The 26,873-nt window shown below is 35.9% G+C and overlaps 1 protein-coding gene across 10 annotated transcripts; it reads right to left on the bottom strand.

Annotated features, from left to right (window-relative positions):
* Positions 1-851: 851 nt before the first annotated feature.
* ZNF207 (zinc finger protein 207) lies at positions 852-26,414 on the bottom strand. Of its 10 annotated transcripts, none has more exons than XR_015795715.1 (13): positions 26,232-26,414; positions 24,897-25,023; positions 22,236-22,374; positions 18,154-18,324; positions 17,429-17,504; positions 15,568-15,668; positions 14,040-14,200; positions 12,728-12,817; positions 11,522-11,764; positions 10,940-11,102; positions 10,332-10,814; positions 7,477-7,531; positions 852-3,957 (listed from the first exon to the last, which is right to left on the bottom strand). XR_015795715.1 is itself a non-coding variant. In XM_007436940.4 (11 exons), exons 1-11 carry the CDS (start codon positions 26,270-26,272, stop codon positions 10,654-10,656), a joined length of 1,473 nt encoding a protein of 490 aa, XP_007437002.1. In that variant the 5' UTR covers positions 26,273-26,414; the 3' UTR covers positions 9,970-10,653. The 10 variants fall into 10 exon arrangements, 6 of the variants coding, with proteins under 6 accessions (XP_007437002.1, XP_015745076.1, XP_015745075.1 ...); XR_015795716.1 differs by having other exon boundaries at positions 852-3,954; XR_015795714.1 differs by having other exon boundaries at positions 852-7,531.
* Between the last annotated feature and the right edge of the window lie 459 nt (positions 26,415-26,873).

Below are 26,873 nucleotides of genomic sequence, written 5' to 3'. Positions count from 1 at the left end.
TAAGCAAAGGCTATATATTAAAATTAAACATCTGGATTCTGCTTTAATTATTAGTTTTTCCTAATATGCTTTGATGCACATTTTGCTAAGAACATTTGAACATTTATGTCTTCTATATATAGATTGCATATAGAAAATACACTTCTGGAGTATGATAGTGGAAACATTGATTTTAATTTAATTAAGAAACAAAATACACTATCAGTTTTTTAAAAAAATAGGTTAAGGGTGTTTGCATGATGGAAATGCACTGTTTCTGTAACTATACTGAATCTAATTAGCTTTATAGAAAAATAGAAGAGGAACTTCATTTTCACAGCTGAGGCAAATAGTATCCCTCTTTATCATAATAACTGTGCATTTCAAAGGGAAATTTTAGACATGATCTAATAGAGATTCCTCACTGGAAGAAGTCTGTATTTGATGGTGAGAATTCCTGCAATGCACAAGTGGTGAACCCAGAGTCTTCTCCATATGGCTGAAGTACTATTTCAACATCCTTCATCAATGTTTGTGCTAGGAAGCCTACATTCTTGCATCTAATATTTCAGAATAGTTTTTCAGAAGACATAGAGAAATTTCACTAAACACAGCTCTGAAATTATGAATTGAGATTTTCAGTCATGCAGCTTGATTCTATTCAAGTTCAATGGGACTCTCCAGGAAAGAATAACAGATCTGTAATGTATTTGGTATCATAAAGTTTCATATGTATATTTAATTGTAAATGAGCAACTATAACTTTTATATTTTATTTTTCTATGTGAGCTGTGAGTTGTTTTTGCAGTGGCATACAAATATGTTCAGTAAGTAAAATAAATAACATGAAAGATGATACGTAGGCCAAGGAGTTAACTATAATTCAAGTTTAATGAATGAAAGAAGGTACAAAGTTCTCAAAGTGTACATTTGAGAATGCTACCAATAAGAATCATAAACACTGGAGTGTACATAAGCTAATTTTCGACCCCTTCACCTCCATTTTTACATCATTTATCAACAAAATGCTGTATGAGTAAAAAAACATAAATTTATATTATTATTATTGATAAATAGCACTGTTATTAAATACTTACCAGTTTCCCAGATCTGAAATGAGTTCTCCTGATTTCTGGAATTGTTGCTGTCTGCAGGACTATATAGGTTGCATTTATTTGATCAAAACAAGATCACAGGATTTGTTACAATACTCAAACTGACAATATACTTTGATGGATCATCAATCTCACTGCAAAGCAGAAGCCCAATAATAAAAGAGGACAAAAGTCTGCTGCTTCATACAATACAGCACTATTTATAATATAAATGCATAATACTGGGCCTATGTGTTGTGTGCATTCTTTCACAATCTGGAGGCTTGTTATGCAAAATCAAGTAAAATTAGCTTTAATTAATCAACAGATACTAAATAGTATGAATCTAGTCAGCACTAACATATGCACAATTTTTTCTGTAGTACCACTGCTTGAGATGCATCCTTATAACCACAAATTAAAAAACAGACACTAATGCAACCCTAATAGTATTATTAATAGCAGGATTAATATGTGAATTATTATGTGAATATTCAACTGTGCAATTATACAATCCACTTCCCTCTCTGCCAGGCTATTAGAAGTTTCTCTAAGATAATCAAAAATTCTGCAAACTTCTAAGCACTATTTTACATTTTGGGATCAATATAGGTGCCTATGTAATACGAGATTCTGGTGACAACTGCAATGCCAGGAAAGTGCGTGAATATGCACACTAATTGAAGTGTAACTTTGCTTAGTTAAAAGTTCCAGATAAGGAAAGAACTCTATCTCAAATTAATTTATGTTTCCTCAAAAAGATAATTATTTCAACCATAATCTAGGAGATTTCATGTTAAAAAGGGGATATCAATGGCTGCTTTTCAATGTTTCTATTTTCTCCCATAGACATAAAACTAGTTAAATCTTAGGTAGGGATATGCAAAATTTTTCATGCATGGAATACTGTAGCTGATTTCAAATAGTCTGTGATTAAATGGAAAAAATATGTAATTGAGTGTTCCATGCATGGAACAAAATGGAGCTATTATGATCTGGGCAGAAATGGATTATGGGAGGTATAAGGAAAAAGCTAAGGACATCAGTAGCTGAGTTAGGGAGAGGAGGGAGATATGTGAAGGAGCAGACTAGCCAGTGGGATATCTTGTGCTGGGAAACTGGCAGCAGTGATGGTTGAGGAAGGCAAGGGTAGAAGGTGCTGGGAAGACTGGAGCTTTTGGTTCTTCTGAAACAGAGCAGATCCAAAATAGTTCAGCAGAACCCCTGAGACATGATTTGTTCTGGGTTTAAAACAAAACATTTCCCCTATTATATGTACATACTTTATCTTAGAGAATTCAGAATTTTGGACATGATACTCAGATCAATAATTATAGTGCTCAATTGTTGCTTGCTGATAATGGTGATCACATCAGAACTGTGCCTGTACCCTCAAAAATTGTACTGTCTTCAAATCTGTGCCAAAGTTATAAATACTGAATATTGTATAGCCATGAACATCTAGAGAAATGGGAATGATAAATAGTAGGGTGCATTTCTGTAGGTGGCCTTTATTCATAGATTAGACTGCTTATAATGAAATTATTTTCCTGGTATATCTATTAATATGGAATATGGAATAAATACTTCAAATACTTTACATTTACAACCTAAGCTGTGATTCGTTTAGTTTTGAGAATCGTGGTTAATTTTTAGCCCCAGAACCTAGCACAACAGAAAAGGTTCCCATGTTGATAACAGAAAACAACACTGTTATTTTCAGCTGCATTATAATCCAATCCTACAGCAAATATTACTGAAACTGAAGGAATAATAAATTAATAAGAGTAAAATTCAAGTGAACTAAACTACAGAACACTAGTTCTGGCATCTCTGACTTAACCTTACAATGTGAGTTGTAAGAAAATTCTTTAAAAACCTCTGCTACCTCGGTGGAGATTTTGGCAAAAAGAAATTTCATAATTATGGAACAGCCATTCGTTCATGAGCATGGCACAGATGGCACTAAGAAGATTGGAAATGCAGAGAAGCAGCAGTCTCATATACAGAGAATGCTTAGGAAAGCAACACATTTGCCTAGTCATGTTGAACAATCCTTACTTCTAGTCTGCTGTGGATAATCCTTACCTAAAATATTTAGATAACTTGAGCAGCTACATTCTCAGTAGGTTTTTATAAGTATTTGAGATATGATAATAATGTTGTCCAGACAAAGCAAAAAATTAAATATACAGAAACATGCAATTCTAATGAGATGCAACTAAAGCTTTGTACAAATCACCAGTTTAAGTAGGACTGCAGTGCTACAAAAACACTTCTTTGAAAGAATACTACATACCCAGAAGCAGCTGTAAGAGAGACGAAATTATTTAAGAAAATTGCCTATGCTCTGCAGCATTGTGAATTAAGGGCCTAGGTCTCAGTAGAATATAGTGAATCGTAATAAAAAATACCCATCGTAGGAAAGATGTGCTTCTCACTGATAAAGTTGATGGGTGTATGTAAAGAAAAGAATCAGATTATTTAATTTATTCTTTTCTGTTTGTGGCATAAACACCCATTTTCCCATAAGTGACTAAGGTTATTTTTCAACCAACTCTACTCAAATTATTTCCAACTTGAAAGAAGTGCATTACTGTAGGTCTGACTAGAATGAATCCATATACTAACCCCAATTTGGCTATTTATTACAACCCCCCCCTTCCCTATTGAAATGGGAGCTTGCATATCGTTCTTTCAGATGCAGGAAGATATTTCCCTCCTAATATGACTGGTGACTCCATCCTTATGTACTAACATGTTATTTGTAGTACAGGATTTCAAACAAACATCAGGGTACTTACAGATTAAACTAACCTGTACTGGCACTGCTGTGGGATTTTTTCTTCTCTACCAGTAAGAAGCAAATGCTGAAATTCTGCTGCTAGTCAACAAAAACACAAATTATATTAAACAAAAAGGAGCTTAAATCATGATTTAAGTTTAAATTGTAAAAATCAAACCCCAGGTTTTGCACTTATTGAAGGAAAAAAATCCTCATGGTTAAATTAAGTAGCCAGTTAAGCACTTGACTGTTAAGTGGTTATTGTGCTATAATGTGGAAGTCTTTCAAGAGAATCAGTGAAAACTGTGTTCTTCTATCACTTCTAACACATACTCTGAACAATTAACAGGTTGAGTTTGTATAGGGGAATAAAAATAGGATCACTGGTTGAGTTAAAACTAAAGGGATGGCCATTTTTAAGATTCAACGTAATTTATACTTTACTCCAGATGTTTAGCCCAAATTATGCTAAGTACAAAACAAAGTTTTGAAAGGAATATTTGGCAAGAACATGCCAATGTTCAAGAACTGTCAAGTGAAGGTAGATTAGTGACTTCATATTTATTGGCAATGAAAGGAAATTCCTTCTCTGCATTATGATTACTGTATTATCAACACATTTCTGTCATAAATATGCATTATCCTATCAGTTGGGGCAATAGTGCAGTGACTGCAATTTAAAAATAAAAAAATGAACCGAGAGTGTACCTTGAACACAATTTTCAAGTCCAGCACATATCTTTTAAGTGGATTTCTTAGAATAATGAAGGAAAAAACACACAAACACAAAAGCCAGCCTATGAATGGCTTTAACTTCACAACAGAGCAAGTCTAAATCTTAAGCTCTCAGAGTTTAAAAGTAATACCAAACTTCTTTGTAAAAATATGAAGTGGAATGCAAGGTTTCTCAGTGTATTCCAGTAATACTCAATTCTTTTATTCCATTTATAATTGCTTGGATATTTTTATAGCCGAGACACCGTTAGTATATTTCACCCAGCAAGATCTCTGAAACCTTTTAATGCTATTCTGTCCAGGAAATACTTTAGAAGCAACTTTATAAATTTCTTATAAATTATATATCATATTTATATATAATTCATATATTACATTTCTAATTATATAAAAATATTTTTCACTTGGGAAGTGACTTTAATATCATAATACAGATCAATCAAAAGATGTATGCACATGCAATTGTAATACCAGTTATATGTTTGTTAAAACTGAAGTTAAAATAATGAGAGTGGCCAAAATCAAAGCCATGTTACATTAGTCAAACTGTTGCTTGATAAATAGGTTTGTTAGTAAAATTAACCTAAAGTATACTTATGTTACAAATTGGTCTAGTTATGAATTATTTGAAGTATTTTTTTAGATCTAGACAAGGTGAGCATCACACTTCCAGCAGCAACAGTCCAAACCAAGCAAAGCTGTTTGCTAGTATACCAAAATGGATTTCTAGAGTTTCACATAAACACAAGCACCATCAATACAACAGCATTATTATTTATGAAATCAGATTAAGTAGGATTAAAACAGCATCCTAACCATGCATGCATCAGGATACATGCATACTTATCAAATATATCTTTGCTCTACAGTTGTCCTCCTAGAACTCTGAAACCACTGCTTAAACTTTGAAAAGAAACAACTCAAAACTAGAACTCTTACAGGGAAATTGAGAAAGGAAATGTACAATGTGGGAATTGGTGGTACTTTCTCTTTGAATTGCTAGTCAACACAAACCCCAAACTGCTTTTTCAGAAGAGTTTGGGTAGCATTTTGAAATTCTGTGGCAATAAGTTGGTAGAACATTTCTTTTCAATGATACGAATGAATGAGTCCAAAAATCTCAAGGAGGCATTACTCTTGGTTACATTGTGATTAAAATGAACACACTTGTTCAACAAGAAACATTTCTCCATACTCATTATAACTATGGACACTGATTGAAAGCAAAAGCTTAGGCTAGAAAAAGTCAGTGGTGTGTCATAAAACAGACTTAATGTGGATGATGTTCAATGTTAATGACATGTTTTCTCTTTTCCTATGTATCAAGTAATGACAGTCTAAGATGATGCATTTAGACACGTACTTATGTATTCATGTTATGATATGAAGACAATAAAGGCATTATAACATAGTGGCTATTTTTCTCATGAACTGAGTTAACAAAAGCTATGAGTTCAACACTACTATTTCAAGTTTCTTCAGTGAAGCAACATTAGATAAATACAAATATTAAACTGAACAAAGGTTTCAAAAGTATATAAAAACAATTTAGCTTTATTTCATCTTGCAGTGCGGAATCTGAACTGTTATGGTTTGTGTGTTAAGCACTGAATAATAATTTGAATGCAACTGGTACTCAGCTATGACAAAGTCATATGGAAAATTCCCAAAATTAATCTGTTCAGAATTTCAGAACTCACAGATGGTTCTATATAGCTGAGAGAAAAATAACAGGGAACCAACCATGCTATTAAGCATTATAACAGAGATAGCTCTAAACATTTAAACTGCATCAAGGTAAGCACAAGTTACATCTGTAGTTATTAGATGCCAGAAAAAGTAAGCACTGCTTGAAGCTGGAAAAGCAGTTTGAGGACTGGGAAGAAGACCACATCAGGGAAAACCATGACCAATGAGCACAGTACTTTTCTCAGATTTTCCCTCTGGAAGAGCTTTCATGTCAAATCCCCAAGCTTTTTTAAAAAGTTGATTTTAAGAAGCAGTTTGAGGCTCTGCAAGGGCAAATGAAGAGACTGCCAAGAAAATCTGGATTTCTCTGTAGATACTGTAAGTCTAACTTTTGAAGTAGTATTTGTTTCAAGAGTTGTTGTTCTTAATTTTTCTTGGAAATCTTATAAGCATTCCTCAGAATTTACATTGTTACTTTAAAACAAACTGCACGTTGAGTATTTTTACAAGAAGTCAGTAAGAAAATTGCTACTGAAGCATTCAAATAACACTGAAAATGCTCAAATATATTTTCTGGAGCATATAAATTTTGCAATATTGTTTATCTTTAAAAGAAAGGCTGATAAAGAAATTGTTTCCTCCTAAACATTTACCCCATTTTTCCATCTTACAAAACTCACATCTACATTTTTCTTCACTCTTCAGGCTCTACATTAATATTTATGATAAATAATTGAAAATAATTTAAATTTAGCTTAAGCAAATATTTACTCCAAGCATCAGAAACAGGTATCAATGAAGAAAACGCAAATTGTAACATAGGCATTTTCTTAACAGTACTAAACACAGGCAACAGAACTCTTGAATCTCATGAATTTATCACAGCATTTCAAAAACAAGTTATTTCATTGTTGAAAAATGGTACCACTAACCAAAATTTCAGAGGGGATGTCGGGAAGATTAATAATTCAGCAAATGTTTACCCCACATTAGGACTTCTTACTAATAGTAAATTGAAAGCACCAGCATTAATATATCAATATTAATATAGAGCCCATCAAAATATTATAAAAATCCTATATTAAATTAAACATAGGAGCCTTCACCAAACTTGCTGCAAGTTTGGGGACATAAATATCCAACAGCTATAAAGCTGTGAAAGCCCCTAGAATGAATAAAATAAATCCCACTTGCCTCAGACTGAACAGGGCAACACTGAGACTCTGCCTCAGCCTGTCCTATGGCAGGGCTATAGGAAGAAGAAAATTTAAAATTTTAGAAAAACATGATCCAATTAAGGCTAAAAATACATGCAATCAATAGTAACAAAATTCCAGTGATCAAGCAAAAGTTTGGTCTCAAAATTTTAGGTCCAGATGTAACATGGAATTTATAAATCAGCTTTGACTTCTATAGGGAAAAATATCCAATTGAGAGCTCACCTTAAAAATTGACAACTGCTATGTAACATACAGTTGACAGCAGGTGTTATAAACAATGGAATATTCTGTACTAATTCAGTAAAAGTTTTTAAATGTTAGATGAAAAACCATCTGCTTTTCAGGAATTTATACCATACTTATATAGTAGCTAGACCAGTACAATTATTAAGACAATTGTAGTATGTATTAATAAATGCCAGGACTATGCATATATCAGAATTTAAAATTAAGTTCCCATAGTTTTTTCACTATGGCCAGTTTCAAATAAAAAAAGGTACTTATTGTATTCTCTACTGTTTGAAGGCAGGCTACAGAGATACAAAATACAAATAAGCTCTTACACTCTAAAAAAAATATTTTATTGAGAATCTGGATTCCTCCAAAATAAAAATAAACACCTTGCCTATACTTTGAGGATACAGTTGTTCTATTGCAAATTTTATAGTGCAAAAGCAACCTTATTTCCTAGTGGACAAAGGACAGAAACCATGTAGCACTTTTCTAATCAGAATGACACAATACAAATAGATCTGCCCCTGGGAGGAAAAGGAAAGATCTATGGACTCCATAATGTCCTCTCCCACTGAAAACAACATAGGTATTAGCAACCCAAGTATACTGTACAAGCAGCACATCAGGTTTTCTGGAGTGCTAAAGGAACAATACAAACACTGAAATAATTAAAATTCTAATCAGAACATGCTATGACTAAAAGTACAGAGTTTTAAATTAAGCAATTGATACTACTCAACTGATTTCAAATGGTTCATGAGATATAATCCATGTTCCCAGAAGAATCTCTTTGGGTGAATCATGTAAAAAAAAATTGTATTAAATCTTGTAAAAGATTCTTGGGAAAAATCTTAGAACTACCATATGAACAGAAAACTAGCAAACAAATGGCACAATCCAAAGAAGCTGTATGCAACCACAAACTGCACAGGCAGTAGCAATTATAATAAGCCATCTTTAAACTGAGGAGTGCTTGCCTCGTTCACAGAAGGATCTGTAACGACTATTTTGAAGCAAGCTCCAAATGTACTAGCTATTCTCATCCACGTGAACATATAAATTCTTTGGAATGTAGTTAATATATCTAACTGCACAAAGACTACTGCCATGGGGTAAAAAACAAAAAAGAAACAGCCAAGTGAATACGATTGCATATTTTTATGTCCTCTATGGAAAAACAGGTGATCAATCCAGAAAGATGCATATTTAGAGTGCCAATTATACAGTTCAGTGTTTAATAGGGAGTATTAAGAAAAAGAGAGAGAATTAACAAGACTCTGTAAATACCACAGAGCCAAACTTTTCAAGTATGAACCAATAATGTTGAAAAAACTAACCAGTAGTAATTTAGAGATTAATAATTGGTGGTATTGACAAGTATAACTGCCACTGGAGCAGAGAAGTGAGCAAAATATTTCATTTATAAAATCTGCCTTTAAAATCAACTGACAAAGAATACCCAAGGGTGTCTTCTTATGCCTGGCTCTCATGGAAAAGTTTCATCTTGTTAATATCAGATATGATAAAAATAGGACATTAAAAAAATTAAGACCTGAAGTATTTGAAGAGTCTCCTAAACATGCTATGCTTCTTAATTTACAGTCAAGAGCAACTCATCACCATGTACTGAAGGAAAGAATTCTATTCTTACTTTCCAGTTAAGTTTCAGAAATGGGAATGAGTCCAGTTAAATAAACAGCTGAAATTTCACCAGAGCATTTCCAGTATCATTCACAGAATATGATCCTGTCAGGTAGGCACAACACTCTACAGGTCCAGTAATCATGTCATGAAAGATAAGTATTATTACTGGACAATTTCAGTTGTAGTTTTTAACTAGACTAGTCCTGAGTTTCCTATTTGCAAGCAATGACTTTCTCTGCATCACCGTTTTTTAAAAATGTGAGATTTTATGACAGATCTATCAGTACACAAACAATAACTGCACTATTATCTTATACCTAAACTTTGTAAGATATTACCTTAAGAAGCCTGAGTCAAATGAAGTATTCTGCAATAAAATGTACTTCATAGAAACCAATATATATCAACAAAGTGACAAGCAATATTTTAATCAACTGAATGGCAAACCCTAAAAAAATCCATTAAGAAAAACTGGACAAATTTGTTTATTGTGTCTTGTTAATAAGTGTACAGGTCTATGCCTACTTGATCAAGAATAAGCTACAGCAGTAATCACTGTGAAGATCAAATAATTCAGGATATATCAATGTAGCATCAGGAAATTTGTATTTATTATACCACAAGCTATCGTAGCATGCATCAGTACAAACCTTCAGGCAGATGTCCACAGCTGGCCGTGAATAAAAGGACAATTTTTTTCTTTTGTTTTATTACAATGAAGTTAAACAGTACAGAAAATCACATGAATTTAGTGGGTCAATTCTATAAACCCTGGAACAGGAGGAACTCTAAATACATTAAATATGGTTACACATTCAGATTTAGGTGTACAAGTAGATGATAACAATTAAAGCCCTCACCAAACTATTGTTGGGGACATGAAGTCCAACAGCACCTGAAGTGCTGTGAAGGCATCATTTATGAACAGCAACATAAGGTTACAGAACTTGCCTTTAAAGATGGTATGTTCATGTAATTCCAGCGCCTTCACAATTTAACGAACCATATTTACTATACTTCACTTCTAAAAACCTAGATGAAACATGAAAAAGAAGCCATACAGTATAAATTGCAACATCAGGGAAAGTTCTGCTTTATTATTCTAAATAATTTTTCCCATGTAAAATAATGTCCAACAGTTCCTTGTATGTGGAAAGATTTTTTTTCCCTAAAAGTCACAACGAAGTTTTAATTGATGGAAGCTTGGCTATATTAACAGCACAAGACGAGAAAAGGTTTAATCTCCAAACCTATTAGAACGTTTGCAGTAGCATCAGTAGCGGCCACCTTGCGACATTACAGGAGGTCTCATTCCCATTGGCGGTCTAGGAGGTCCACCTTGATAAGGAGGCACCATTGGGGGCCCTTGACCATATGGAGGCATTGCACCAGGAAGATACCCTGGCATGCCCTGGTGATGAGCACCATACTGACCTGAAAAGCAAAATTTGAAAGATGAAAGTTACATCTATCTTAAGCAATACTGCTATTAGTATGTCACTTAATTCCACAATTAAATACATTTCATGAGCTTCCAACAAAGCTTAATTTGTTATTACCATGAGGTGGGATTGGAGGTCTCATTCCTTGTTGCTGGGGGGGAATTCCTGGCTGTGGTGGCATCATACCTCCAATTGGTCCAACTGGTGGATTGCCCATAGATGCCTGCCCTGGTCGAGGGAGATTACGTTGGTATTTAGGTAACTGAGCTCTTCTTTCTTCCTATGGAGGGAAACACATGGAGGAAATTTAATCAGTGTGAAATCAAATCAAGATTCATTCTGAAACACAGATACAGCTGAGACAATATTCTCATGGCAGGACTTAATTATAGTTCAGGAAGTTCTAACAGATGACCTTTGCTAATCAAATTTTATTAATAGATATGTATTCTAGGACATAAATTAAGTTTACAAAGTTCTATATTAATTGCTATCTCAGTTAAAGCAGGAATTAAATACAGAACTATTGAATTATCTGAGCTCTAAAAAATGACGGACTCCAAATACTACATAGGATAGGCTTTGAGAATTACACTGTCTTAATCAAAGTAAATCATGTGGGAAGATTAAGTTGAAAATTTTATTTAAGTTGTAATCTATTGATAAAGAAAATGCATGGGAAAATGATCTTTAACTTACCAGGGATATATCCTCATCTGGATGGATCAACTTACTGGTTGCGCTGGTTGTTGTAAGGGTAGCAGGCTTACTTGTTATAGAAGTAGCAGGTTTAGCTGCAGTACTGTTTGTTGTACTAGTGGTTGATGTTGTAGATTGTGTGTAAGCAGGGAATGTAGGTTTGGGTGGTTCTGTGGTAGTTGCAGGTGCATTATTCAAAGGTTTGAAATCAGTACCAACTGGGCCTGGAACAGTTGCTTGAGCCTGTATTTAAAATAAAGAGTTAAAAATATAAGCATGTTGCTATCTTTTAAATGAACTTCATAACATCATAATATATTGACACAGCTAAATTAACCCAAAGTAAAAGTTCAATTTTATCACAAAAAAGCAAACTAAAAAAAAATAAAAATAAAAATCCTGCAACACAAACATACTACAAGGTTTGAGATGTCTAGAACAAATACCATAATACACACAAACTGTATCTCCATCTATCATTTTGTGTATTACACATTGTACAGTAAGATGTTTGATTTTCTAAAATAAAAACTAATTTAATATAGGAATGTCAGTTCAGATAAATTAGTATTCAAACAGAATGTTTAAGATTGAACCCTGGGTGTCAATCTTTTATGTTGTTTGTTTAAAATAATTCCGTGTATTATACACGGATGTTCTGAGACATCTCAAATTGTTGCAGTTTTTAATTATTTTCCTGTCCTACAACCCATGAAAGCTATATTTAAGTTCACTAGGAAAATACAAGCTTGAAAGGTTTTATTTATACACAACAAAAGAGCTCTTAGTTTCACTTATGACAGAATGCTTTGGCAAGCAAACAGCACATTATTTTGAACTAATCACTAAACTCCAAAACAAGACTAGGTAAGTTGGGATTTAGCGCATGATGCATTTGACATTTAACATGATGTATCAGAATAGCATAAATTAGAAAAAATAAACCATGCATCAAGTAAACCACTGCCCACTAAATGCACTTAACTGCTTTCATGCTCTCTTTTTAACCCTTTAGAACCACAATGTAGAATTTTCTTTTTTTATTACCCAAATGTTACGCATGAATTTTCAGATTGTGCCGAACAACTAAACATAATCAGGAAACCACAATTATCTGACAATGTTTAGGCAGAATATTTTAAAGTGTACATAACGGTTTAAAGGGTTAATTGGCAAAGCAATTTTTAACTGCAACTTCCTGCGTACTTGTGCTGTGCTAGGAAACAGAGCTTTAGAAGGTGCTGACAGTTCTGAATTGGATGAAGTTGTACTTGAGCTTGTGACAGGTGTCCCCATCTGTAGCATAAAAGAAAGGAAACAGTAAACAGTCTCCAAATGAATGCATAAAAATAACCAAGAGGAAAAAGCTCAGACTGATTTTTGTAAATAGGGGTGCACACAAAATGTAACATGTTCTTTTGTTTTGAGCCTGAAACAAGCACAATGCATAAATTCTGACGAACCATTCCAGATGGGCCATGGTTCGAGAAAAAGAAAAACACAATGTTTCTGTTGTTTCATGTTTCAGCTAAAATATACTAGCAAGGATCCTGGATAATTTTACAGGATGAGTAGAGCAAGGCTGGTGTGTATTGCCCCCTTTCCTCTTGTCCCCACAGTAGCTCCTAACAAGGCATATGTCACCAGCCCTCCTGCCTGTGATCCTCGAAGCCCCTTCCCTCCCTCCTCAATCATTGCTGCCAATTAACAACCGTGTTTGAATCCCTACTGAACAAAATAATACCATTTCATTTCATACTGGGACCAAACATGCATGTTTGGGTTTGGACATGAACTACTCAAAACCAGCTATTCGGTACAGCTTGTGAGTGAACCTTCTACACAACCCTATGCGTGACTCTCTTCCTTGCAGAAATTCAAAAGTTCTGCTTGTAAGTCAATATAAAAAAAACCCCTTCATCTATAATGCAAATAGAAGACATAATTCATTCACTCTCAGTTCTGTTAAAAAGCAGATACTGCTTTAAGTTCCAAAAACATTTGTTACTTTAGACTTTGGTTAAATAGTTAATACATGTAACTATTTTCTTCTCCAATATCATCAACATAAATAGAATTTATTTTAATCTAGTATTAAAAAGTGCAGAACAGAATACTCTGGTTTATTATTCACTTTTTACTCATTTTTATAAGAACAGGAATGTATGATTTTAAGGATGATAAAATGGCTAATAAGTGGTTATTGGAACCATTTTCTGAATACATGCTAAAGCAGACAATACTTATTCTCTTTGCCATCCCTCCCTCCCTCCTGAGCTTGAATTGACAGAAGTATTTACATTCTTCACTGAAAAAAACTAGATGTAAATAGGAAACCTGTGATAAGAATACACCATACCAAAAAATGCAATATGAAGTATGAGATAATACCATTTTGAGGTTTTGGCTGTAACACACCAATGTTTTTGAACCATAATTCACTATTTCTACATACATGAAAAGAAAGAAAATTAATGTACTGAAGTTTTTAGGTTATTAGATTTAAAAAAAAACTTACTTGTCCAGCACTAGGAAAAAGTGGTTTAGTAACTGGAGGCTGGGGAGTTGGTGCTGCGATGACAGGAGCTGGAGGTCTATTAAGAACACCTGGAGCAGTCACTGGCTGGGCTTGTGTCATTGGAGGCAATCCAGGGCGAGGACCAACAGGTGGTGGCATACCTGTAACATAATATTTCTGATTATGCTTTTGTGAAGATTTCATTAACAATACACACAAGATCACAAATGCTGACCTTTTTCTTCAATCAGAGGGCTATACCTAATCCATCAGACAAAGAAGCATTAAATGCAAAGATATACTTGGTAATGAAGGGAAGGAGGTTTTGAGAACAGGAGAGGAAAGACTGTAGTGAGTCACTGGGAGGCATGACTTTTGTATGCTCCGAGTTACTGCTGAAAAACTTTTATCTTTTATTTATTAGCAGCAATTTGGAGATAACATTTACTCATATAAAACATTTTTAGGCCTCCTTTAAGGGCAAACCCTTCCCAGGGTGGGAATCTATCGCATTTTCTAATTTCCTGCAACAAATGTTTTGAACTATTATTAAATCATCCAATGTTTAAATGTGCTTATTTTTTAATTCTGAAAACAGGATGAACCTTACTGTATATTACAATGGCTAACAGTAAAAATTAAAAATAGGTAATATTTATAAGCAGGAGAAATTCTGAGCAAATAATGAAATATGTAAATATATACTAAAGCTACTAAACAGTTCATTCAATTTAAGCAGAGATAACTTAGATTAACCTGTTCTTTATAAATTGGCCTACAAAGCATTTACAACTCCGTCCCTAGACCAACACGTATGAGTAATAAAAAATTACCAAACTCTTTTAAAACTGGAGACCATTTGCAGATTGTGCAGCCTCCATGATATATGCAATTGATGCTACCATGATAAGCATAAGCACCCTCACTCTCCTCTTGCCAGAACTGGACAAATGAGCGCCTCTCACTATTAATAAATTACCTAAAATAATTAATTAAAAAAAAGTCCCTGAAAAATCTTGTTGCTTATGTTAATACTACATTCTTGAAAGCAGGAATTTTCCTTTTTACCACTTTTGAAGGATCAAATGACATAATTAGCCTGAACATCAAAATTTAACTATGTTTCTTTGGAAGTTCTCCAAAGCCTTCAGCCAAAATGGGGGGAAGGGAAAGTAAAGCAGATGCAATTACTTCAGGGTGGTTGGCTTTAAAAAAAAAAAAGCTTCTGTGTGGTTGCTGGATGTTTCAATCCAAAATATAGCTTAAGGGGGTCCAAAGCCCACCTCCCCCATGCTTTCTTAGCTTAACTCCTGGCTATAAAGCTTAGGAGTTAATAGAAATACCTCAGTTGACAGAGCAGGACGGAAAAAGCTTCCGTTGGCAGCTGCCATTGCCTAAACTTAATACGTTTTTGTTCCCGCACACCCTCTTTCAAATTGTCATAAACAGTTGCTCTGTGTCCATGCTTTTTATCCAGAACTGTAGCAACCCTAGATCCAGTTGAAAAACAAAATTAAATAACTCTCACCACAATATGGATTCGTCATTCCTGACCTACCTGGTGGCATACCAGGCATGAGAGGTGGGATTCCTGGTCCTGGAGGCATCATCCCACCCATTGGCATCATCCTATAAATTAAAAGACTGATGAGAACTCTCATAAACAATGCTACTCTATGATACTAAAATATTCCAGGGATTTTCACCAGTTGAGAAATGTAAATACCTGCCTTCAAATAATCTTCCATTGTAGCTATGCTGGATTTCTACCATACCTTTCTGCCATAATTCAAAGCATGGGAAAAACAGGGTGGAGTATGATGATTCATCATCCAACCCTCTTTGGAATGAAAAAAGTAGAATGAAGTGATGTGGCAGCCTATATATACCCATCTCCATGCCTGCAAACGTCAGTATTTTGAGTTAAAAATATGATTGTAAGAGATAATTGTCCATCTGCTTCTCTACTCCAGATCTGAATTTCCCTCCTGTTCTCTTCTATGTAACAGACAGAAGAACCCAGTAGTAGAGCAGATGGATGACTATCCCCCATTAATCTTACTTTCAACTCAAAATATTACGGAAATCCCAAAACCAGTTACCAAAATCTACACTGGAAAGCAGTATCGAACACTACTGAAAGAATAAACAAGCGATGTCCTGAGAAAGGTTCATAACAAGGGGTACTCAAGTTGTGACCACTCATTCAGTGACTGCTCAAACTTGTGATGGCGCTGAATGAGGGAGACCTACACCTGGTCCTCATAGTTCTGGCTGTTGCAGTGACCCTGCATTTGTGTGATTGCAATCTAGGCACTTGGTGTCTGGCTTGCAATTACAATGTCACAATGAGCCATGGTCATGAGATTGCAATTTCCAACATTCTGTCCTGGCTTCCCACAAGCAAAGTCAATGGAGAAGCCAGCAGGAAGTTGAGGTCACATGAGATCCTTGCTTAACGACCCACACAGTCCTTGCTGGGACTGCTAGAATTGCTGTCATCAAGAAATGCAGTCACATGACATCATGCCACATGATGAAAACCCCTGAAAATATTCTGTCCTACCCCTTTCTATGATAATTGTGTACCTCAATCACTGTTATAAATACATACAATCATTGTTATAAATACATACAAGCCTAACAACCACAATTGGGACCAGAATCTCAGTCATTAAGCGAGACGTCCATGTGACTGCTTTGCTCAACAACTGCAATCCGGGCAGTCCCAGTTGTGGTTGTTAAGTGGTCTCCCAGGTTGTTAAGCAGACATAGCGAAAGAGCTGTCTGCTGAAGGATTTCAGCTCCGTGTGCAGGGAGCTGAAATCCTTCAGCAGAGAGTTCTTTCGCTATGTCCTCTTTCCCCTCCCCTCTCTCAGCGGTGAACAGAGCACCTGAAGATTTGAGGTCCGCCTTCACAGCACTGAAGGGGGAGGGGAAACCTCGCAGCGGTCTGATGGCAGGGACCTCAAATCTGAAGATCTGAGCTCTATAACTGCCCACCGCTATGTCCCTTCCGCTTGCAACCTTCCCTGCTGGCTTCCAATGGCGCGCTTGGCAACCAGTCGTAAATGCAAGCCGGTTGCCAAGTGCCCAAAATGCGGCCACATGACCATGGGGGGAATGTGACATTTTATGATGGCTGGCAGTGGTTTACAGGCCATAAAGCACCCTTTCTGAGGTTGCTGTAATTTCAAACAGTTGTTAAATGAACGGTCTTTAAGTGAGGATTACCTGTACACACACAGTGAACATTGGGACATGACCACTAGACACCTATTGTGCAGCTTTTAAAAAATAGCCCCACAGGTGAAGTAAATCAAATGAAAGTATGAAGCATGTTGTTGCCTAAACATAGATTACACCCTTCACTTGTAAGTTACTCTTACCCAGGTGGCATTCCAGGCATGACTGGAGGCATTCCAGGCATCATTGGTGGAACACCTGCCATTAATGGTGGTATACCTAGAAGTCAAAATGTATATTAACTGAACTGTAAATAAATAAATTATTAATACTGGACTTATATCAACATATTTACATAAAAATATGTGGAACACTCATGACAATTTTCCTTAACATATGAAGATTAAGCCATGGAAAAGTAACAATTATTACAATCCACTGGATTTCGCCACCAGATTTTCCATATGAAATTTAACTGTTTTTGAAACGTTCATAACCCATTTCAGATCTGCTCCCTATATATTTTATTATGCTCAGATATAGCTCTGCAAGGACAATCCAATTCCAAAATGCAGGAAAACATCTAGTGATCAGGATTGTTAAGGTGTCTGGTAGCTAGCAAAATTGAAAGGCTTGTAAGATATATACATATTTTTCACTTCTAAGAACACATTGAGAACTACAACAAAGTAGAAGCATCTCTGAGGACAGATGGGAGGCATTACTTCTCTAATTCAGGTTTAATTCCTACTGAATGTTTTCTGGTTCTTAAATGTCTAATAAGAAAATGATTATGCTCAGTAACAAACCAAGCTAAAATATAGTAAAACATTACTATGCTGATTCAAAATAATATCCCACTAGAGTCTTCCATATTAGTGAAACAAATTCTAAAGCTGTCATAATTATTTCTATCTCTAATAACTACCTGGAGGAATTCCGGGTGCACCTGGCACTGGAGGTAAACCTGGCTGTGCCATTGGTGGTATATATCCCTGCTGAGGTTGCACAGGTTGTGCTTGAAATGAGGTGGAAGCTGAAGACTCATCATCATCATATTCATCAGAATCATCTTGTTGTTTCTTTTTCTGGCTTTCTGCTAACAATTTAAACATTCAGGTTAATGTTAATTTGTGTCACAAAGAGGAAATGTTCTTTTTAATATGATTATCTTTTTTCAATACTGGAAGGTATTCCTGCACAAGAGAACAAATTATTGTCACAAACATTTTGAGCAATTCTAAGGGTCATTTTCCAACCCAACTTATTTCAGTTTCCCCCCAACTATTACATTATAGAGCAAAACCAGCCCAACACATCTACTAGTGAAATCAAAAACAGTAAAGATTTACTAAACATCTATTATGCCCATTTTTTTGGTGAGCCATTCCATGTGGGCAGCAAATAAAGCTGCGAAGAACAGCTACCACTATATTACTAGGGCTAAAAGGAAGCTCAAAAACCTGAAGGAGGGACAGATAGTTTTATCATCCATCCTTCCTATCCACAGAAGAACACTGGAAAAGACAAATACAGAATGTGAATAATTGCCTATTCAAGCGGTGCAGATGGGGGAGATTTAGTTTCTGCAACAATGATCTGAGTCAGCTGGCTGATGGACTGTTGGCACAAGGGCTGGATGCCATTAGGGCTGGTAAAACTGTGCTTGGCCAAAGCATGATGGGTTCAAAAAGGCTTTAAATTGACTTTCATAGGTGCTGGGAACTAAAACTCTGAAGAATGAATCTTAGACAAAGATTTGTGCACTGTATAAAGAAGCAGGTATGTTGCTGCAATGGGGTCTCTGGAACCAATGAGAAATGTCATAAGCTCCTAACATTCACTAATGCTCAGAAAGTAAACACTATGACCTAGAATTCTTAGTACAGGATAGCAAATCTCATGTAATAACATAAACCAGAGACTAGATGGTAAGATTTGAATGAGGTTAATGTGACAAAATGCTGTTGGAAATGTAACTAAAGAATTGCAACATAAACCCATATGATTTGGTCTTGTCCTATTATTGTTTTGGGCTGACTTCAACAGGACTATTAAGATGACTTTGTATCAACTACTCCAGAGTCCACTGGAGTTAAGCGGCCAATAAATTTAAATAAATAAATAATCAACCACTGTATGCTAAAAGCACATATATTCTTCTTGGCTATGTCCCCAGTATTTGGAATCTATTAAAATATAAAATATCAAGAATTGTGGATTTTTCAGCCATGGAGCGGCCTAATAAAAGAATCATTATACAATATTAGCCGAAGAAATTTACACCTGATTTGCTGGAAAGAACTATTGAATGTGTTGTTTGTCAACATTTTGATTAGTCTTTCTTCAACAAAGGGATATGGAAGAAGATTTTCAATTAATATGGTAACAGGTTTTGGAGTAGTTCTGTTTATACTGTAATGAATTCCAGGCCCATTTTTAAAAACTTTTCTAGTTTTTCTGTGCTTATCGGTATTGAAGCTGTGTTGCTCCTTTGCTGTTTTATGTTTATATTTTTCCTTTGTCTAGCATAATAACATAATTTATTTTTAAAAACCAATTAAATAATAGTGTTTATTCAAAAGGAATAGAAGCAACAGAAGGGAAGGTATTGCTCTGAATGTTAGAAGTATTCTACATTTGCCCAAAAATCAAAGTGCATGTGACAATATTGTAGAAAGAATGTGAGTTAAAGTAAGTAAAGCAATAAATAAAAATGATAGTTACTGGCATCACTGCGCAACTATGAAAATATTTCAGTGATACCTTCCAAAGGCACACTGCAGAACTTTCAATGAGCCATGACATAAAATTGACTGAGGATTTTAATTATTGTTGAGCGACAAACTCTGCCAAGCAAACTTTTTCCAAGAAATTCCTGTTGACAATTTCCTTCTTTAGAGACTGGAGAAAGACACAAGAAGATCAGCTTGTCTTAAGCTGGTATTACCCAATAGGAAAGTTCAATGAAGTGGAAGTAGCATGAACACTGAGGAAAATGAGAGTATTATGATGGAATTCTTGATTTTAAGGGGAAACTAAAGCTGAGTGTAGATGAATATCTTGGATTTCAAGCAAACAGACTTTTATTAAACTGGGAGCAATGAAAAGTAGTATTCCATGGCAGGAGAAGCTCATAGGAAAAGGAGCCTGAGATGGGCAAGAGTTCCTAAAGAAAAACTGCAATCTAAAAAAAAGATAGTGGAAGATGTCAATTAAGCTTCATGAAATGTTTGGTGAAGACATGAAAACAAAAAAGAACATATACAGGAGGTGGAAAAAGTGACAGGTAGTTACATATAATTGCCCCAAATTGTAGAGATGGTAATAGGTAGGCTAAAGTTCAGAATGAAGTTGAAGGGTGCAAAGAACAATAAAAAAGTCTTCTTCAGATACGTTCACAACAGGAAGGAAAAAAAATGAATATGTCAGCTGCTCAATGATGAATTAACAAAGAAAGGGAAAAAGCAGTCAACCATTAGGGCTCACTCCTCTCTGAGGAGAAGTTACACTTTCCAGGAATCAACTGTGAAGACTTGGAAGAAGAGGAAGGATTGAAGCTTCAGACTGCAAGAAGCATTACCGTTACCCTGAATGAATTTAATTTTCAAATCAGAGGAACTGTATCCTAGGGTACTAGAGGAACTAGCTGATAAAGTGCCAGATGACTGGAAATAGGCAAATATTATTCCCATCTTCAAAAAGAGGAAGAAGAAAGATCTAGTGAACTTAAAAAAAAAAAACTGATTATGTGACATCAAGTTGTTGTTGACTCTTAGCGACCACATAGGTAAGATTTTCTCCATGATGTGCCCCTAACCTGGTCTTCCAACAGTGCACTCATCACTACTGTAACTGAGTCCATCCACCTTGCTGCTGGTCATCCTTTCTTTCCTTCCACCTTTCCCAGCAGCCTTCTCTAGAGAGTTAGGTATTCGCATACATCTGAAATAGGGTAATTTGAGCCTGGTCATTTGTGCCTCAAGTGAGAATTCTGGGGTGACTCAGTCGATGAACCATTGGTTTGTTTTCTTGGCTGTCCACAGTATTCTCAGGAGTCTTCTCCAACAACAAAGCATCAACACTCTTCCTATCCTGCTTCTTCAAAGTCCAACTTTCGCTTCTAGAGTGTCACAGGGAATACCATGGATTGCACTATTCTGATCTTTGTTAAGTATAGACACATCATGGCATCTGAATATCTTTTCCAAGGCTTTCATAGCTGCTCTACCAAGTGCTAGCCTGCAGCAAATTTCTTCACTGCTTGTTCCTTTACTTAATGGTTGATCTTAAAAGGAAGAAGCTATTCACCACTTTGATATCTTCACTGTCACTTCTAAGGCTGGTTGTTCTACCTGTTGTCATTAGTTTCATCTTCTTTAATATTAATCCCATTTTTTCACTGTGCTCCTTGACTTCTATTACTAGAGCTTGTCGATCCTTTGCATTTTTGGCTATCAGGATAGTATCATCGGCATAGCACAGGTTATTTGATGTTTCTTCCTCCAATTTTAAAGCCAAGCTTATCTTATTCCAATCCAGATTCTTCAATAAAGTTTTGCCAGTTTAAATTTATAATGTAACTAGTAGCAAGCTTGCCTGGTAAAATCATATTATTCCCCATCCTCTTATCCTTCAGTAAAATGGCAAAAAGTTATTTTCCACAAAGCTTTTGGAGAGAAATATTTTTAAATGGGGGACAGCAACTGAGACAATTTTGTATGTCATATACTGTTTTAATGCTTTACTATTGTAAGCTACCTAGAATCTAACAAGTAAACATACAAATTATTATAATACTTCACTCCAAATATAATCAATATTATTTTCAACATTATCCATGCCAATCCATGTCCATTATCCATGTCAATTTCCACATTATCCATGTAGAAGTTTTATATGTTTTCAGCAACACAACTACAAATACAATGAGACTGAAAAGTCTACCTAATCAAAGTGTTATAATGTTGCAAAGGTTCAATATAAATATTGGGAAGTGCTTCCATTTACCTTGAGTTTTTTGTTCAAGCAGCCTTCTCCTTTCATCCATGTCTTTTTCAGGAATGCCTTCCATACCATATATTTCCAGTTCAATATCAGTTCTTCCTGGTATTGCATTTGGAACAGCATCAATTGTTTCTTTATGTACCTAAACAAAGAAAAATCCAAGCCAAAATAAACAGGATGTAGATTAGAAACTACAACTATACAGAAGTTTAGATCTCCATTTACCAGATTTTTTGGGGGGGGGCAATCACAGTATCTCAATTTAATATTACCTCACAGGGTTGTTGTGATAATACAACAGGGCAAAAAACAATGTATACAGCCTGAAGTTCTTTGGAGAAGTGATATTTAAGTGTAATAATATAGATAAAATCATTAATACCCAATGGTCTTCTTACATTAAAAATAATCCAGTAATTCAATATGGTAGAAAGGGAGCACACCAACATGGTGCCAAAATCTTTTATGACTAACTGATGTGTCCTTGATTTTTCAGAGATTAATTCAACAGTTACTTAAATTATTATTTGACAAATACATCCTTGTTTTCTATTCAAGGACAATCAATCAAAATGAATTACACAATGCATTAAAATATACTGTTTACATATTGAATAATATTGCATTTAGTTATTCAACACAATTGATTGGCGTGCATAAAGTCTTTCCAGGCAAGGTAGAAATTTGGTGAAAAAGAGTGTTTTTTTTTCCAATCTGTCAGCCTGCCAACAGAGGAAGAGGTTGAAGAAAGAATAAAACACCAAACTGTTGAAGGAGAAAGAAACTACTCTTATTTGTCTGCTGCAAACCCAGCCTATATTTTTAAACAGCCTGACTTTTTACTCATAAATGAGGCCCTTCTTAAGTGTAAAATATAGACAGGCAACCACAGTTTTTGCAAGCTTATCTTCTTTTAAAGGCTTTGTGAGTTAACAATACAAAAATATGTCATGTTCAATGCCAGTCATCTTTGGTTGAGGTTCAGGTAGGAACAGTGGAAAAGACTCCTGGCCAGATCCTACAATGCCACCATGACAGTAAACCTGGGATTAGACTGATAAACAATATTTTGATCTGATTCTATATTCTATTTTAGTCTAATTCAGAAGCTTCTATTTTCCCAATTGATCCTTCCCACTATTGGCATGATCACATTGCTTTTGACATGTAGAAGAACAAACAGCTTACTCTCCTGAAATCCTTTCCTCCCCAATCTCTCTACAGAAGGATCTTGGGGGGGGGGGTAGAGTCAAGCAAAGGAGAGACTGCCTTTAGAAACTGCTTGCTTTCCCCTCCCCCCCCATAGAGCAGAGATTGGAAAGGATTGCAAGAGAGTAAGCTGTCTGCTCTTCTACACATCGAAAGCAATGTAACCACCTAGGCAGCCCAGGGCTGGGAGCCACAGGCATGCTACACAAACAGCTTACTCTCTTGATATCCCTTCCTCTCCAATCTCTCTGCTCTGCAAGGGGGGGAAAAAAAGGAAAAAAACACAGGTCAGGCCCAGCATGTGTACTGACTGTAATGGCCATCACGTGACTAAGGGACACTGCAAAGGTCATAAATTGGCTGCAAAGTTATTTTTTCAGCACTGTTTCAAATGGTTGCTTAATGAGCGATTGGTAGGTGAGGACTACCTGTACTCAATTATGTAGCTTTACCTTTCCTCACCTTTTCTGCCCCTCTAGTTCTGTGTTCATTTGTCAGTTTGCTAATTATTGGTAGCCCTGTATGTAAAGCAAACATTTTTTAAAAAAGCAGATTTTAGCATTTAAAGGTATATTGTAATGACACCTGAAGAAATTGCCTAGAGAAGGCATTCCATAATGCTATTATCAAGGTAGACTCCTCCACTAGAAATGTGCAAAAATTTCTGTATTAGGGCACCCCACTCTCTCTTCTGATTTTGGTATATGTAGGTATAAATGAAATAGGAAAGATGCTTTGGATCCAATGTGGGTCCACTTGCTATACTTGTCAGTAGCACCTTAAAGATGATACACCTTTTCCCAGTTTAGTTATTATGCAACATCAAAAAGAGGTACAGCTTCTTTAAGGTGCTACCGACAGGTAGAACAACACTTGTTCTGAAATACCTTTCTCACTTGGGATCTGAATACTCCATAGCTCTAGCTTGTGTTTTCCTGGACAATTCTGGAAACATGCAAATCAATCCAAAGATGTTTGGATCACTCCATTCTTGGTTTGCACATCTGTCCTTCACTCCTATTAATAGTTTCAAAACTTTAGGTGCCAGCTCTCCATGTATATCTATCACCAATGTAGGTAGACCCTGGGTTAAGAACACCCAGGTTACAAATGACCCATAGTTGAGAATGGAGCCTACTGTAGCAACATTTGAGTTAAATACACAATGGTTCGAATTCCAGCTTACATACAAATTCGACAAATTAAGGACAGATCTCGGGAAGGGAACTTGTTCTTAAACTGGGGACTACCTGTACTGCTTATTTTCTAATCAAATAACTCTTCCAATCTTCTACTGATGCATCTGTTTTTGTAATACATCAATGGCATTTGTGAATAACAAACATTAGTAAAATGTTCATTTTCTTACCTAAGACTGTAAAGATTATGAAACAAAAGCATATATAAACAATAATACAGATAATCATATATATGTGGGTATACTATAATACTTACCTGCATACAGTGTATAGCTAAACCAGGCCCAGTATACAGTTTCTTATGACATATATGGCATTTAAAGTGCTTTGCTTTTTGGTGTTGAATAAGAATTTTCTCATCATCAAAATCCCTGTTACAATACCTATTCCACATCGTTAAAGAAGTCAAACACATATGCTAAAATTAAACACATACATTAATCAAGATTACTATAATCATTTTTAAAGAAAGCTGTACAATCCTTAAAGGTAACCTATTTCCAATTAAAGTTTAATTACTTATATAAGTCAAGGTTTCATAAATATTTTCTCACCACCAAAGACAACCAGAAGATATCCAACATTTACTGATTTGGAAGGTGACTATAATAACTCCTGTGTTAAAGGGCAACACAATATACTGCTGGATGAGAAATTTTCAAGGTCAGAACTCCACAAATGTTGGTGTAAAATGTTGGAGTAGTCAACCATTGTTTATGATGCCATCTATCATATAGATCTTATGTTCTTTGCCTATACTAGAGGCCCTGGGATAGGGGAAGGTCACACTGACTCTCTGAACATACAGAAGTAACAATACTGTTTCCTAGAGAAAGACTGCTTTCAAGCTCTTCAACTGTACTAATGGTCTTGCTTTTTGAAAATATGTGGATAGTCACATCTTCATACTTAACTTATATAAAGCTAACATGGAAAATAGGAGAAAGAAAACTACCAAACACTTAGGAAGTGTTCCTAATAGTTACACATAATGCTACTTCCCATACCTAATCTACTGAGAAGTAAGAGAAATAAATCTAGGTATCTGACAAACATCTACCAAAAAACAGGTGTACACACAGTTTTGGCCTACTACCAGCATGATACCCATAAATTAACAAAATACGCTTTTTCTACCCATAAATGTTATGGCAAATAGTCGTAAGAGCACAGGCTTTAGCAGCAGCAGCAAATAGGAACGGATACGCTGCTAGATCAAGACCCAAGAAAATCTAACCCAACTATTTCCTCCTGAATACGAGTATACAATTTCTAATTTCCAAATGATGTGGGAACAAAAGGGGTGGAGCGCAAATTCCAAAAGGAGAGCAGCTCTGAAACCCAATAAAACTTAAGGCTCCGGATCTGGAGTGCAAAAATCTGGACGACTACTAGATGGCAACAAAGTGAGAGTTTTTTTAATCTGTTTCCTGCCGCCGTCCGAATTTTTGCCGGATCTGGCAACCCTAGCAAACTAGGCCGCTGAGGCGCTCCATCACTAGAGGAAAGGGATCGCTACCAAAGCAGGCCAGTCAGGCCTCCTTCCCGATTTGAAACGAGAGGCAGCGGCTCGCCGCGTAGAAAAGGATACCAGCACCAAGGCTTTAGCTGCTTCTTCTTCTTCCGACCCATGACGAAAAGACAACGGCTCAGTAGGGAAACTCCAAAACGGCGAAAGTCACGGACCGTGAACGCCGGCCGACCGCGCGCGCTCCCTTCTCCTCGCTTCTCAGCCAGGCATAAAATGGCCGCTCCTCCGCCGAATCCCTACGCTTCCCAAAATGCCACGCGCGGGCACGTGTATTGTCGAAAAGACCTCGCGAATTGTTGCGTCACTTGTTCCTTCGCGGCAGGCGGGGTGGCGGTAACTGTTGCTGTCGAGCGTTTCTTGCCCGCGTGGGTTGCTTTTTGTGGGTGTTCTTTCCACTGCGACTTGGCGATTTTTCTAAAACACCGAAGTCCTGAAATTATGGCTTGGCACTCCGTAGTTTAGGGATGTTCATAGTGTTCATGTTGCCTTCCACGTGAATGAGACTGTTTCTGCGAATGAATCAGATTCTTTAAGTGGGATTTTTTTTTTTCGCAGCGAAGATGCTGCTTCATCTTCGAAGGTTTATATAGCTCAATCCTGTACATGCCTGTTGGGAAGTAAGTCCACTTAAGATTCAGTGGGAAACTAAGGGCACTACAATTAAGTATTGTGGAAATACTTAAGACGTTCTGAGAGAGCATC

Source organism: Python bivittatus, unplaced genomic scaffold (genome assembly GCF_059951505.1).
Source record: "Python bivittatus isolate LINGU-HERP-01145 unplaced genomic scaffold, Pbiv_v1 ctg000220_np1212, whole genome shotgun sequence".
NCBI classification, from domain to species: Eukaryota; Metazoa; Chordata; class Lepidosauria; order Squamata; family Pythonidae; genus Python; species Python bivittatus.
This window is presented reverse-complemented; position numbering and strand designations above follow the sequence as displayed.